Source organism: Staurois parvus, unplaced genomic scaffold (assembly GCF_062004578.1).
Source record: "Staurois parvus isolate SC_StPar_1 unplaced genomic scaffold, SC_StPar_1.0 ptg000696l, whole genome shotgun sequence".
Taxonomy (NCBI): Eukaryota; Metazoa; Chordata; class Amphibia; order Anura; family Ranidae; genus Staurois; species Staurois parvus.
This window is the reverse complement of record NW_028318492.1, coordinates 9,329,502-9,345,864: the sequence shown is the minus strand read 5'-3', so window position 1 is coordinate 9,345,864 and position 16,363 is coordinate 9,329,502. Positions and strand designations below refer to the sequence as shown.

At 39.0% G+C, this 16,363-nt stretch overlaps 1 protein-coding gene across 1 annotated transcript in view; it reads right to left on the bottom strand.

Annotated features, from left to right (window-relative positions):
* The window catches only part of DMD (dystrophin), a 2,676,943-nt gene that overhangs the window by 1,126,838 nt on the left and 1,533,742 nt on the right, over nucleotides 1-16,363 (bottom strand). Inside the window, exon 48 of the mRNA XM_089653005.1 lies at nucleotides 2,051-2,152. Coding sequence (XP_089509131.1) covers nucleotides 2,051-2,152 — 102 coding nt within the window. The remainder of the gene's footprint in view (nucleotides 1-2,050; nucleotides 2,153-16,363) is intronic.

Below are 16,363 nucleotides of genomic sequence, written 5' to 3'. Positions count from 1 at the left end.
GTTAGGACAGTTGTAGGAACCATTTTCATGGACATTCAAGGCTTTAATTACTTCCATTTAACCTCTAGCATTTTCTACACACCCCTGTACCATTTTAGGTTAATAACTGGATTTGAACTACTTAAATTCCACTACAAACTGAAAGAAAGGTGTTGTTCTAAATCCTTTGACTGGTAGTGTATATATTGTATTATATTGTATTATATTGTATATATATGTGAACCCCTTGGGATTACGTGGCGTTTTGCATGAATTGGGCATAAAATGTGCTCTGAACGTCATCTAAGTCACAACAATAGAAGAACACAGTCTGCCGAACATAATACTACACAAACATTAGATGTTGTCATGGTTTAATTGCACATAACATGTAAACATTCACAGTGCTGGGTGGAAAAAGTATGTGAACCTTTGGACTTAATAACTGGTTGACCCTCCTTTGGTAGCAATAACCTCAACCAAACGTTTCCTGTAGTTGCAGATCAGACCTGCACAACAATCTGGAGTAATTTTGGACCACTCCTCTTCACAAAACTGTTTCAGTGTAGCAATATTCTTGGGATGTTTGGTGTGAATCGCTCTCTTAAGGTCATGCCACAGCATTTCAATCGGGTTTAGGTCAGGACTCTGACTGGGCCACTCCAGAAGGCGTATTCTGTGCTGTTGCAGCCATTGTTTTGTTGAATTACTTGTATGCTTTGGATCATTGTCCTGTTGCATCACCCATCCTCTGCGGAGCTTCAGTTGGCGGACAGATGGTCGTACGTTTTCCTGCAAAATGTCTTGATAAACTCTGGAATTCATTTTCCCATCAATGACAACAATCCGTCTAGGCCCTGAGGCAGCAAAGCAGCCCCAAACCATGATGCTCCCTCCGCCATGTTTTACAGTGGGGATGAGGTTTTGATGTTGGTGTGCTGTGCATTTTTTTCTCCACACATAGTGTTGTGTGTTCTTCCCAAACAACTCAATCTTGGTTTCATCTGTCCACAGTATATTTTGCCAGTAGTGCTGTGGAACATCCAGGTGCTCTTTTGCAAACTTCAAACGTGCTGCAATATTATTTTTGGACAGCAATGGCTTCCTCTGTGGTGTCCTCCCATGTACTCCATTCTTGTTTACCGTTTTCCTTATTGTAGATGTGTCAACAAAAATGTTAGCATGTGCCAAAGATTTCTGTAGGTCTTTAGCTGACACACTGGGATTCTTCTTTACCTCATGCAGCATTCTGCGCTGTGCTCTTGCAGTCATTTTTACAGGACGACCACGCCTAGGGAAAGTAGCAACAGTGCTAAACTTTCTCCATTTGTAGACAGTCTGTATTACCGTAGACACATGAACATCAAGGCTTTTGGAGATACTTTTGTAACCCTTTCCAGCTTCATGCAAGTCAACAATTCTTGATCGTAGGTCTTCTGAGAGCTCTTTTCTGCGAGGCATGGTTCACATCAGACAGTGCTTCTTGAAACCAGTAAACCCAAAACATGTGTGTGTTTTTTAAGGGCAGGACAGCTGTCAGCAACACATCCAATATCATCACACTGATTGGAGTCAAGGTTGGCTCACTCCTGGCTCCAATTAGCTCTGGGAGAAGTCCTTAAGCTAGGGCCTCACATACTTTTTCCTCCCTGCACTGTGAACGTTTACATGTTATGTGCAATTAAACCATGGCAACATCTAATGTTTGTGTAGTATTATGTTCAGCAGACTGTGTTCTTCTATTGTTGTGACTTAGATGACGTTCAGAGCACATTTTATGCCCAATTCATGCAAAACTCCACGTAATCCCAAGGGGTTCATATACTTTTTCTTGCAACTGTATATTAGATTCCCTTTAAGACATCATACACAGGAGTACCTAAAAGAAAGTCTCAGTGTGATGTGAGGGACTTAGTCATGTGGAGTAATGGAATTCTAATTTGGGCTATGAGTTAGTAAAGTTGATTGCTCAGTGAAGTTCATGCTGGTCCATGTGAACACTGCAATTCTTTGTAAAGTGCATACTAAAAATTAAACCAATAACAATATAATATTGATGTTGGACATTTACCTTTACAGGATAGGACACAGATTTCTCCGTATGAAGCTGATAACCCTTAGACAATATGCCTTCCACATGTGGCTTTTTAGCTGTTATAACATCCTCGGTTTCCTAAAAGAGGGAGAGAAAATCATTAAATATGGAATTCAGTATAAAATGCTAATGAATTAATAGAAAATGGGCTTGAGTTCCTAAATTAGTAGTGAAAGTTCTAATTTAGTGAATAAGGTGATTACATGATTTAAATCAACCCCAGCTGCGTAAGTGAACCTCAGTTACAAAGCAGAATTGGTTTAAAATTTTACCCATATTACATTTTTTATATTAAAGTTTAATATTAAGATAAATAAAAGGATTACCATATTAAAATTTTAATAGAAAGGTTTAATGATTATGGTTTATAAATGTTAAACTTTAAGTTACAATTGCATTGATTTTCAGCTTCTTTTTTCCAGAACTGTGCAGCAGACTCTTAATACAGAAAAAAAACATGGTCTATTTATTTTAGTAAGATCTTTTTTTAGGAAATTTGTCACCTCTTTAGCAAAGAAGGGGATAAAATTCCCATACAAGAGAACAAGTGATATCTGAATGGAATTTACTACCCACTGAAACCAGCTGGTTGCTTAGCAAAGAGCAGAGCGTCGCTAAGAGCTCATTTAGACTTTTGGTTGGGGAGTGTTACAAATGCGCAGTTGAGCAGTGTTTTTAGGACCCCCCAACCACCCCCCTTAAGCTGCAATAGCAGGGAACGGGGGTGTTTACATGCTGCAATCACGATGCTTAAGAGGTGTAATATTGACTCCGCACCATCTGTCAAACACCTCTTTTCTCTTATTATGCTTTACAAGAGTTAAAAATTGTTAAAAGGTTGATTACAAAAACCTGTAATGTGCAAAACTGTTAATACAGCATGATGGCCAGGCAACTAACATTTTCAGAGATTCAGTAAATGAAGCCTGAATATTTACTCAGCACATGTTTTATTCAACAATCTCTTGTAAAGCATACTAAGATAAATATGAACAATGCATTAAAAGTAACATTTGAATGTAATATTCTAAATTAATCTATATATTTCCTGTCCTCAGTCTGACTGCCAGGATTATTCAACCCCACTTTCTCTGGACCCACTCTAGCTTGTTACTAGACAGTGAAAGGAGCTAATCTCTTTGTCATTCTTCTGTTTTCTCCTCTTATCACTATTCTTCTTGCCAGCACTTGAAAAAATGGGCTCCTTGTGCTGCTTCTTCCTCTGACATTCAAGCCCTGCTGTACAGGGACTGCAAGATGCTAAATCAGATCAAGTTCAGGTACTTATACTCTTTGTATTAATTATTAAAGAGTTACATCCATTTTTGTCTTTTATGTCTGCATAGAGATGTGCTATAAGGACATTGATGATGATGATGATTATTAATATTATTATTATTCAGGATTTTTATAGCACCAACAGTTTATGCATCGCTTTACAACATGAGGGCAGACAGTAGAGTTACATTACAATTCAACACAGTGGGAATTGGAAGGCCCTGCTCATTAGAGCATACAATCTAGGAAGGAGGGCCAAGAGCTACAAAAGGTAATAACTGTGTGGGATGAGCTGATGGAGAAAATAAAAGTACAGTTTTTAGGTGGGGATAGGATAAGCCTCTCTGAAGAGAGGGATTTTCAGGGATTATTTAAAACTAGACAGAGCAGAACATAGTGGAACAGATTGGGGTAGGGAGTTCTATAGGATGGGAGAGGCTCATGAGAAGTCCTGGAGGTGAGCATGGTAGGAGGTGAGAAAGGAGCTAGAGAGCAGGAGGTCTTGGGAGGAGCAAATATATACAAAAAAATATACATTGTAGAGATAATTAATATTTATTTACAGTTTCATTTAGACTAAACAAGCTGAGCTTAGCATCACCATGTATGTAAAGTGCTGTGTGAAGTAGTATTAAATATTTTTTACAGGAATCTAATCAAGACCTTTAGAAAAACCTAAACACTATTATTTTTTTCCAAATTGAATCCGCATTTACTAACATTTAAAATATGTAACATGCTTTTGGTTCTGTATCTGTCAGTGCAACCTCCCCAAACTTCAGGTGATGGAGCACACACTGTACGCATCACATTCTTGTCACTTGACCGCCATGACAGGATTACAATTCTACAATACATATCTTGGGAGCTATTGTTAATAAAATTGAAGAGGATGGATGGGGAGCTGGTTTGCATCCCTGGGCTTCAGAGCTGCCTGTGCAGATGCCTGTTATTCTGAGCCTTGAATAGGGAGTTTTCTTGTAAAGAAGGCTATTATGAGGCTCCATAGGACCCTACAATGGAGCATAGCCACCCAAAAGATGAACTCTTAGGACAGTCTATTTTCAAAGGGTGAATACAAAGCTTAAAAAGAAAGGCACACAAAAGATGTTGCAAGTGTTGATATATGCTGCAATATGTTTTTTTTCTTGTAGGTTTTAATATCACTTTAAATATTGTCTTGACCACGCTCATATAACCCCTGTGTTTGCTGTGAGTGATTAAGGATAAGTGAGAGCTTTTCAATGCCGTTGTTAGAACAAATCAAGTGGCATAAGATGTATGAGCAGCAATTTTGCACATCTTAATGTGTCAGAGAGAAACATTTTAAATACATAAAACATTAACAAACTTTAATAATAGATTTTTAAAAGGCCATTTGCCAGTGGGAAGCAGAAATCATGACAGATTTTGCCTGTCAAGTAGCAATTTTTCCAAAGGTCTACAGCAAATGTGACACTGCATTAATACACACAGACATTAACATGAAACTAACACTCAGCCTCTGCTGCTAAACAGATTTACACTCTGTTTTTCAGAGGAAACGTACAGAACTGCATTTTGTTCCCCAGATGTTCGATAGAGAATTGTACTTTTATATCTTGCCGCCATAAAGATTAATTTTTCCCAGCCAGCAGCTACAAAAGCGTATTAATAAATTTTTGAAGTACACTGATACACACTTGGCCTGACCTTACTTTGCCTCCTGATCAGACTTTTTTGTTTGAGTAGATTTTCCCAAACTGGACATCTGCTCTTAAAAATGTATAGCAATCCAGTGACATATATAAAAAAGAATGTGTGACTCTTTTTGAAAATCAGTGTTGCTGATTGTGAGCTCTATAGCTAAGACTTGTCGAAGCCAGGTCAAATATAAGACATGTTACAGTTCCTATGGGCAAAACAATCCTGCACTAGAGATTTTATACTGTAGGTATCCATTCAGGGGCGAACTGACAACTCATGGGGCCCCCGGGCAATAGGGGATCATGGGGCCCCTGTGTCCTTGCCCAAACTCAAAAAAGCCTATGAAAAAGGTACCAGGGGCATCTCATGGGGCCCCCTACTGACCCCGGGCCCACGGGCAGTGCCCGAGTTTACAAATGGTCAGTCCGTCCCTGTATCCATTAAACATTCACTACCTTATTGTTTAACATTTCCTATGTTGTGATTGTTGTGTTTGTGTTTAAAAATGCTTTCATTTGTTTTTGATTTTTTTAAAGGTTAACTGCTTGTGCATAGAACATATGATTGCTTGAGAGTTGTATTGTATGTGACAGAAATAATCTTTAGAGGTAAACTCTGAAAGTGCCACAACTGGACAGCCTGGAAACATTCAGCTTGTTTTCCATTTAAGGCCTCACTGTTTTCCATTTAAGGCCTTCTATACATGTGAGGTTTTAGCCCCGATGCATGAGGCCCTGGGTTTAGTCTCAGCTGAAGGGCATAAGCGCAACATCTATTCCCACTGCCAGCAGCCTGTACAGGTGTTGCAGCTGGAAGGGGCTGTGTGGTGCACTCAGCAGTACCTTCGTTTAGGAAACTATGCACTCAAGGATGAATGCCTGGAATGCAAATAGTCTACATTTCGGGCATTATTCCCTGGGCTCTGGCTGCCCTAAACTGAAGTACTGCTGAGATCACTATTAATTTCCGATACAGCTGCAGCAGCAGTTAGACTCATAGATATTAAACTTCTAACAGCAGGGCTGGATGTTAGGCTAACCTCAGATCCTCTTGCACTGGGGATAAATGTCCCAAGTGCACGAGGCCTCAATTGTAGTTTTACTGCAAAGTAAAGTTTTCAGCGCTATAAGATATCAAGCATAATAATTAAATAAAACGTTTTGTACATTTGTTTTTTTTGGGACAATGTGTATACTGTGTATACTGTATATACTCAGTTACCTCTTTATCAGATAAAACTGTTTAGAAAATCAAACATCAATCTAAAGTGCAGATATGGTTAAGAGGTTTGATTTTTGGTTGATCAAACATTAGGGTGGAAAAGATGTGCGATGTAAACTACTCTGTCTGTTCAATGATTGTTGGTGGCAGATGTTTGCTACAGCATCTTGGAAACAAAAGAAAATGGTGCATAAATAATAGCTGGCAGAATTTAGTATTTCTATGTTTGTCACCTTGTTAGGCTCTATGTACACGAACCTACCCTGACCGGGAAAATGCAAATTGCGACAAAACGCGGCAAAACACAGAAACCGCGGTACTGCAATATTGCCGTGGTTTTGCCGTGGTTTGCGGTTTTTCCCACGGTCGGCGGTGAAAATGTTCCTATCCTGAAAGCGATTCTTCTGCGTTCAGAAGAGGGAGGTTTAATCTTACCTAAAAGCAGCAGTTCCTAAACCCTGCTAAAGGCCTATGCGTACATGGACACATAGGCTTTTATGGAGTTGAGTTTAGGAACTTTGGCAAAAAAATGCCAAAAGCTCCTAAACTCGAGTTTAGGAGCTGCTTGTGTACATGGGGTCTAAGTGTTAAGAACTATTAGGAAGTCTAATTGCTCAAATAAATTCTTTTTGGCCCCTTTACCACGGGCGTTCCGCATGTCCATTTTTCATCTGTCCATTTACAGATGAAAAACAGAAACCCATGTATTTCTATGGACTAGCGGATGTAAACGGATGATCATCTGTTTACATCCATTAATCATTTGCCCTCCAGAAGGTTTACCCCCCTTCTTGACCAAGACATTTTTTGCGTTACAATGCTGCGGTATTTTAACTGACAATTGCGCGGTCATTCAACACTGCACCCAAATGAAATTGATGTCCTTTTTTCCCACAAATAGAGCTTTCTTTTGGTGGTATTTGATCCCCTGTGCGTTTTTTATTTTTTGAGCTATAAACAAAAAGGCCGACAATTTTGAGAAAAAAACAATATTTTTTACTTTTTGCTATTAAATATGTCCAGTAAAAAATGTAAAAATCTAATTTCTTCATAAATTTAGGATAAAATGTATTCTGCTACATGTCTTTGTTAAAAAAAATCCCAATATGTGTAAATTGGTTTAAGTAAAAGTTATAGGGTTTAAAAATGGCGGTATATATACTGGGATCTGTTTTCTTTTTGCTAGTAATGGCGGCGGTCAGCGACTTATAGCGGGACTACAGGACTGCAACAGGCATTCTGACACTGGGGAGAACAGACTTGGTGTCACTGACAACCCCAGTGACACAAATACAGTGATCAGTGCTAATAAAAAGCACTGACACTGTACTATTGGCACTGGGCAGGAAGGGGTTAACATGTGGGGCAATCAAAGGGCTAACTGTGTGCTGTGTGCTGTTTAGCATATTGGGTTGTGTTTGTGCTTCACTGTAGGCACACTGCTTTGCATGACTGTGCTTTGCACAGCCATGCAAAGCAGTGTGCAGGGGCTGAAAGAGAAGAGAACTGTTTTGTTTACAAACAATTCTCCCCTTGTCGGAGATGCTCAGCAATCCCCGGGCGCCGGTGAGTAATCACCCACCGGGACCGAGTGATTGACAGCAGAGGGTAGGGCGAGTTGCACGCCCCCCCACCTGGAAATGCAAAATCACATATCTATACGTGATTTTGTGCAACCGTGCCACTCTGTAGCAGTACTTCTTAATGTCCTCATCCATTAACATGAATGGAAGAAAACCCTATTTTTCTTCCATTAAAAAAAACTGAATTGACAAAAAAAGGATGTAAATGGACAAAAAAAGGATGTAAACGGATGAAAAACATATATAAACGGACAAAACAGATGTAAATGTACGAAAACGGGTGTAAAAAATGAAAGACGGCTGTAAACTAATGAAAAACTGATGTGAACTGATGAAAAACTGATGTAAACTGATTAAAAACGAATGTGAACTGATCAGTTTTTTCTTGGAAAAAATGGGACTGAACTGATGGAAAAAACGGAACGCTCGTGTGAAAGGGGCCTTTGTGACAGTGACATACAGAAGTGCATACATTAATATACAACACATTGAACTTGATGGAAATGCAGCACTACAGTTGTATTACCTACAGCAGCAGAAGACTCTGCTGGGTACCACTCCTGAAGATGACTGAAGATCAGAAAAAATATTGCCTGGTTTGACAAATGTTGATTTCTGCTGTTATATGCAGATAGTAAGGTCAATATTTGATGTATGGTATGGGAGGGAGGTTGGGTATGAGTAATGTGTTTATACAGTATGGGGGGAGATTTACTAAAACTGAAGTTTTTGAATCTGATGCAGTTGTGCGTGGTAGCCAGACAGCTTCTAACTTTCATTTGTTAAATTAAGCTTTGACAATAAAACCTGGAAGCTGATTGGTTTCTGTTCAGAGCTGCACCATATTTTGCACTCTCCAATTTTAGTAAATCTTCCCCTACATTTAAATTCTGACAGTTTAAATAAAAGAGGTTTTTTTTTTTTGCGCAGGTGAAAGCTGCTTGGGAGCTATGGACCCCCAGCTCTGAACCATGCTGTCTGAGACAAGGGGTATCTAAGAAAACTCCCCTGAGTGGTAAGACCCGTATCTTTGGACTGTGGAACTATGAATTCTTAATTGCACTGAAGAAAATGATTTATGTTAACATTCTGAAAATACAATCAGCTTTTTATGTTAGTATGTTGAGTAATAAACAATGTTGTTACCAATTAACAGTATATTATTGTTGCAGACAATTTTTTTTAGCAATTTCTATGTTTGCTTGTAAAAATAGTTTTGAATCTTCACTTGGCAATGGAATACTATATGAATGCATGAATCCTGCAGCACAAACATGTTTTCTGAAGAACTTTGAGGGTTAAATCTTGGTCCTAGCTGCCAGTCACCCACTTAGATATTAAGGTTGATAGATAGAAAACAAAACATAGTGCATCCAGTTACTTTTTCTCATTTCCATCATGCTGGGGAATTTTCTTTTATTTATCGACAATTAGGTTTACCGGACCCTAGCCACACACCTAATTCTCCATCTAACTGCAAGCTGTCAGCTTTATAATGAAGTGATTGACAAGGGATGGCATTTGTTACACTGTTATTCCAGAGAAAGCCTATACAAGCCTAAGACAAAAGCATTTACTTTCAGCATTGCCTTTTCTATTTTACCCGAACAAATGTTCATCAGGTTTAGCAGTCATGACAACCAAGCTCACTTTAATATTTATTTAAAAAAATCATATACAATCTAGGGACTGAACTAAAAATACGGAATTATGACCTTTACCACTCCAACACAAATTAAAAAAGTCAGGAATTTTGTTTGCCTTTGAAAATAATTTTTTTCTTTGTCTTTGGATATATTTCCATATTTATCTTACTGTATGTTCTAGAAACAAACATTTCATATAGATAACTGCACAGTACAGTATATAATTATTACATTAACATTTCCCTTCTGAGAAATGATAGGCTATAGAATTCAGTGATACACTTTAAAAGCCTGTAACTTATCACTGCAAGCATCCATACCTTGCTATGTCACAGAACACTTGTAAACCATTTTCAGAAGCATTTTTCACTTCCATCAGCAATTTTATTTTAAATACACACTTATTCTAAAATTTTTCCTATCACTTTTTATGTGAAAAGAGCCAATAGATGAAGATGATCCACAGGGAAAAACAGGACTACACCAAAATCAATATTTCTTTATGTATGGGTGTATTTCCTGTACACATAGGACTTGAATAAGGCAGATTCTCCAAAGACGTCAAATAAAAAAGTGCTTGAAACAGCAAGAAATGTGACAGGAGAGAGACAAGAGAAACATCAACTATCATAACCTTAAAAGAAAAGTGACTTGCCCACCCTCATGTTCTCATATTTTTTTAAAAAAAAATAAAAGCATGAAGAAAACCTGTGTTTTTCAAAGACTTGCCACAGGAACATTCATCTACTTATACTGTATAATACAAAACCGATGGGCATTTACATGTGTGGTAAATTCAGCACAAACAAATTCATAAGCCTATTTTCTTTTCAATTTATGAATAAATATAAACAGATTGTCTCAATATGGAGTCTTTCATGTATTAACAAATGTTCACATTACAAATTTAAGCTAAAAAAATGCTAATTAATATGGATTTTGAAGTGCATAATGTGCATGCTGATTAATGGTAAATTAGAATTAAAAGTGAATATTTAATACACACAATATGCTCACAGTTTCTCATTATGCTTGGGATAATATTTTGATTTATGCAAATAATGTAAACCTTATGACTATTTTGGAAAATAAATAGCAGGTACTGTCTACATGGAAAATAACAGCAAAAAAGGAAACAGCTCCACTTATAAAAGTGCCTGAAAGAAGAAATCTCTGTTTCTGGAGCAGGCATTTAAATTCTAACTATAATTTTTCAAGTATATCGGTACTTGTGTAGTTCTCTTTTACCATTATCAACGTGCACTCATCGGTCACTTTATTAGGTACACCTTGCTAGTACCAGGATGGACTCCCTTTTGCCTTCAGAGCTGCCTTAATTCTTCATGACATAGATTCAACAAGGTGTTGGAAACATTCCTCAGAGATTTTTGGCCATATTGACATGAGTTACTGTTGCCTTACTATCATCTTGAACCAGTCTGCCCATTCTCCTCTGACCTCTGACATCAACAAGGCATTTTTGTCCACACGCCTACTGGATATTTTCTCTTTTTTGGACCATTCTCTGTAAACCCTAGAGATGGTTGTGCATGAAAATATCAATAGATCAGCAGTTTTTAAAATACTCAGACAAGCCTGTCTGGCACCAACAACCATGTCATGTTCAAAGTCACCTAAATTCCCTTTCTTCCCCATTCTGATGCTCGGTTTGAACTTCAGAGAGTCGTATTCACCATGTCTAGATGCCTAAATGCATGAAGTTTCTGCTGTGTGATTAGCAATTTGTGTTATCAAGCAATTGAACAAGTGTACCTAATAAAGTGGCCAATGAGTGTATATTTAAATAGTTACATGTTTACTTTGACATATACATGTAGTACATATGCATATCATATGTAAATGCCTTAAAGTAAAGCCTTCCTTTGACCATTTACGTAATGTAAATGTTTCACTTAGCTTCCTCTCTAACTAGCAGTATATACAGGTGAAACTTGAAAAATTAGAATATAGTGCAAAAGTTCATTTATTTCAGTAACGCAACTTAAAAGATGAAACTAATATATGAGGTAGACTCATTACATGCAAAGCAAGATAGTTCAAGCCGCGATTTGTCATAATTGTGATGATTATGGTTTACAGCTCATGAAAACCCCAAATCCACAATCTCAGAAAATTTGAATATTACATGCAATCAATAAAACAAGGATTGTACATAGAACAATATCGGACCTCTGAAAAGTATAAACATGCATATGTACTCAGTACTTAGTTTGGGCCCCTTTTTCAGCAATTACTGCCTCAATGCGGCGTGGCATGGAAGCTATCAGCCTGTGGCACTGCTGAGGTGTTATGGAAGAACAGGATGCTTCAATAGCGGCCTTCAGCTCTTCTGCATTGTTCGGTCTCATGTCTCTCATCTTTCTCTTGGCATTCTCTATGGGATTCTCTATGGGGTTAAGGTCAGGTGAGTTTGCTGGCCAATCAAGCACAGTAACCCCACGGTCGTTGAACCAGGTTTTGGTGCTTTTGGCAGTGTGGGCAGGTGCCAAGACCTGCTGGAAAATGAAGTCAGCATCCCCATAAAGCTCATCTGCAGAAGGAAGCATGAAGTGCTCCAAAATCTCTTGGTAAATGGCTGCGTTGACCCTGGACTTAATGAAGCACAGTGGACCAACACCAGCAGATGACATGGCTCCCCAAATCAACACAGACTGTGGAAACTTCACACTGGACTTCAAGCATCTTGCAGTATGTGCCTCTCCATTCTTCCTCCATACTCTGGGTCCTTGGTTTCCAAATAAGATGCAAAAGTTGCTCTCATCAGAAAAGAGGACTTTGGACCACTGAGCAACAGACCAGGTCTGTTTTTCTTTAGCCCAGGTAAGACGCTTCTGACGTTGTTTGTTGTTCAGGAGCGGCTTGACAAAAGGAATACGACATTTGAAGCCCATGTCCAGGTTTTCGTCTGTGTGTGGTGGCTCTTGATGCACTGACTCCAGCCTCAGTCCACTCCTTGTGAAAGTCCCCAACACTTTTGAATGGCCTTTTCCTGACAATCCTCTCCAGGCTGCGGTCATCCCTGATGCTTGTGCACCTTTTTCTTCCACACTTTTCCCTTCCACATAACTTTCTATTAATGTGCTTTGATACAGCACTTTGGGAACATCCAACTTCTTTTGCAATTACCTTTTGAGGCTTTCCCTCCTTATGGAGGGTGTCAATGTTGGTTTTCTGCACAACTGTCAGGTCAGCAGTCTTCCCCATGATTGTGATTCCTACTGAACCAGACTGAGAGACCATTTAAAGGCTCAGGAACCCTTTGCATGTGTTATGGCTTAATTAGCTGATTAGAGTGGGACACTTTGAGCCTAGAATATTGCACCTTTTCACAATATTCTAATTTTCTGATATTGTGGATTTGGGGTTTTCATGAGCTGTAAGCCATAATCATCACAATTATGACAAATCACGGCTTGAACTATCTTGCTTTGCATGTAATGAGTCTATCTCCTATATTAGTTTCACCTTTTAAGTTGCATCACTGAAATAAATGAACTTTTGCACGGTATTCTAATTTTTTGAGTTTCACCTGTACTCACTTTCTTTTTCTATTCCATGCTGTTCCATTTGGCTATATGAAGTGAAGTAATATTTCCAGCTCCCCCAGGTATGGGTGAGCATGGATTTACTCCTCCACTCCCATATGACAACACCAGGTGCCCCCTGATTAGCCCAGCATTGTCACATAAGGACAGTAAATGTTTCCAAAGCCCTGTGTAGGCTCTAAAAAGTTGGTTTGGAGCTTTCAGAGGATCTTTTTTCCTCAGTCCCAGAAGGTGAAGAGAATTGCAGGGAGCGAGGAAAGGCGAGTATATGCTCATGGGGAGATAGGATGTTAGGTCACCCTTTTACTTTACCCTGCATGGACAAAGAAAAACATTTACTTTCTAGAACATAACTTCACTGTAGATATTCTTATATAAATATGTGGTTGAACAATCTAAGGTACTTTCAAAAAGCATGCTCAGCAAGCCTTTGAGAATCAATTTAGTACTAAAATGTTCACATCAACATATTACCTGATTATACTTGGCTTACAAAGAAAGTGATTAGATACATATAATGTAACTGGATACTAACATTTATAGGTAAAGTTGATCCAGGGAATATCCAATTTCCTCTTGGGGGATCAGGAAGGAATAGTTTCCCCTGCAGGAACAAATTGGATCATGCTTTGCTGGGTTTTTTTGCCTTCCTCTGGATTAATTGTGGGTATAGGATTATAACCTTTTTTTTTTTTGGTTAAACTGGATGGACTTTTGTCTTTTTTTCATCCAGACTAACTATATAACTATGTGACTGAAAAATCACCAACTGTCAAAATACTTCTGCCAGACCCATTGGTAACATAGCACTCGTACACCTTACCCGTACAGCAGAACAGCAAAATCAACTTCATAAAAAGAGGTGAAATATACTGTTACAGGTACTGCTAAGTATTGTTTCAAGAACACAGTTTAATTTAATTGTGTAATTAAATTGGTTGCAATGTGTATTATATAATTTTTCTGCAGTTGGCCTGCCTCAGCAGTGAGACATGCAAAACATGTAACTAACTGCAGATGGTTATCTGCTTATTTTACTCTAGCAAACTGAAATGTTTACATTAGTAACAATACTTGCTGGATGCTCTTTCAGTTAGACAGTAAGAAATTAAAAAAATATAATAACTCACAGCAGTCATTTATAAATCACTTTTTCACCTATTTGACTTCAAGTGGAACTTGAGGCTAGAATTAAAGATGGGATAACAGGCAAGAATTTTAATGCAAAAGAGACATGCTTTGTCTCTTCTGCATTTAAGTTACTTACCAGCCTGTCTGACCTTGTACAGTGAGCCATGCACGCACAGCTTACTGTACAAATTTGGTAATGCCAACTCTGACTGAACTCCTGCAAATGCACAGGAGTAATGTCCTCCCCACCCAGCCAATTACAGTGGCCAGCGATCAAGGCCCAGAAGCCAGCTGCCCGAAGATGTAAGTGGCCAGGCAGGGGACTCAGGGATGCCAAATCAATGGAGTCGAGATGAGCATAAATCCACTTTACGTAAACTAAACTCTTGTTGACATGCAATTGTCTTATTATAATCTATAGATAGATAGATAGATAGATAGATAGATAGATAGATAGATAGATAGATACAGTATCTCCCACAAAGTGAGTCCACCCCTCACATTTTTGTAAATATTTTATTATATCTTTTCATGGGTCAACACTGAAGAAATTACACTTTGCTACAATGTAAAGTAGTGAGTGTACAACTTGTATAACAGTGTAAATTTGCTGTCCCCTCAAAATTACTCAACACACAGCCATTAATGTCTAAACCGCTGGCAATGAAAGTGAGTACACCTCTATGTAAAAATGTCCAAATTGGGCCCAATTAGCCATTTTTCCTCCCCAGTGTCATGTGACTCATTAGTGTTACAAGTTCTCAGGTATGAACGGGGAGCAGGTGTGTTAAATTTGGTGTTATCGCTCTCACTCTCTCATACTGGTCACTGGAAGTTCAACATGGCACCTCATGGCAAAGAACTCTCTGAGGATCTGAAAAAAAGAATTGTTGCTCTACATAAAGATGGCCAAGGCTATGAGAAGATTGCCAAGACCCTGAAACTGAGCTGCAGCATGGTGGCCAAGACCATACATTGGTTTAACAGGACACGTTCCACACGAACAGCCCTCCCCATAGTCAACCAAAGAAGTTGAGTGCACGTGCTCAGTGTCATATCCAGAGGCTGTCTTTGGGAAATATACGTAAGACTGCTGCCAGCACTGCTGCAGAGGTTGAAGGGGTGGGGGTCACCCTGCCAGTGCTCAGACCATACGCCGCACACTGCATTAAATTGGTCTGCATGGCTGTTGTCCCAGAAGGAAGTCTCTTCTAAAGATGATGAACAAGAAAGCTCACAGTTTGCTGAAGACAAGCAGACTAAGGACATGGATTACTGGAACCATGTCCTGTGGTCTGATGAGACCAAGATAAACATGTTTGGTTTAGATGGTGTCAAGCTTGTGCGGTGGGAACCAGGTGAGGAGTGCAAAGACAAGTGTGTTTTGCCTACAGTTAAGCATGGTTGTGGGAGTCTCATGGTCTAGGACTGCTTGAGTGCTGCCGGCACTGGGGAGCTACAGTTCATTGACGGAACCATGAATGCCAACATGTACTGTGACATACTGAAGCAGCACATGATCACCTCCCTTCACAGCAGGGCAGTATTCCAACATGATAACAACCCCAAACACACCTCCAAGATGACCACTGCCTTGCTAAAGAAGCTGAGGGTAAAGGTGATGGATTGGCCATGCATGTCTCCAGACCTAAACCCTATTAAGCATCTGTGGGGCATCCTCAAATGGAAGGTGGAGGAGCACAAGGTCTCTAACATCCACCAGCTTCGTAATGTCGTAATAGAGGAATGGAAGAGGACTCCAGTGGCAACCTGTGAAGCTCTGGTAAACTCCATGCCCAATAGGGTTAAGGCAGTGCTGGAAAGTAATGGTGGCCACAAAAAATATTGACACTTTGGGCCCAATTTGTCCATTTTCATTTAGAGGTGTACTCACTTTTGTTGCTAGCAGTTTAGACATTAATGGCTGTGTGTTGAGTTATTTTGAGGGGACTGTTATACAAGCTGTACACTCACTTCTTTACTCTTTACACTCACTTCTTTACTTGTAGCAAAGTGTCATTTCTTCAGTGTTGTCACATGAAAAGATATAATAAAATATTTACAAAAATGTGAGGGGTGGACTCACTTATGTGAGATACTGTAGATAGATAGATAGATAGATAGATAGATAGATAAAGAGATAGATACAGTAGATGGACATATAATCAGTTATCCAAA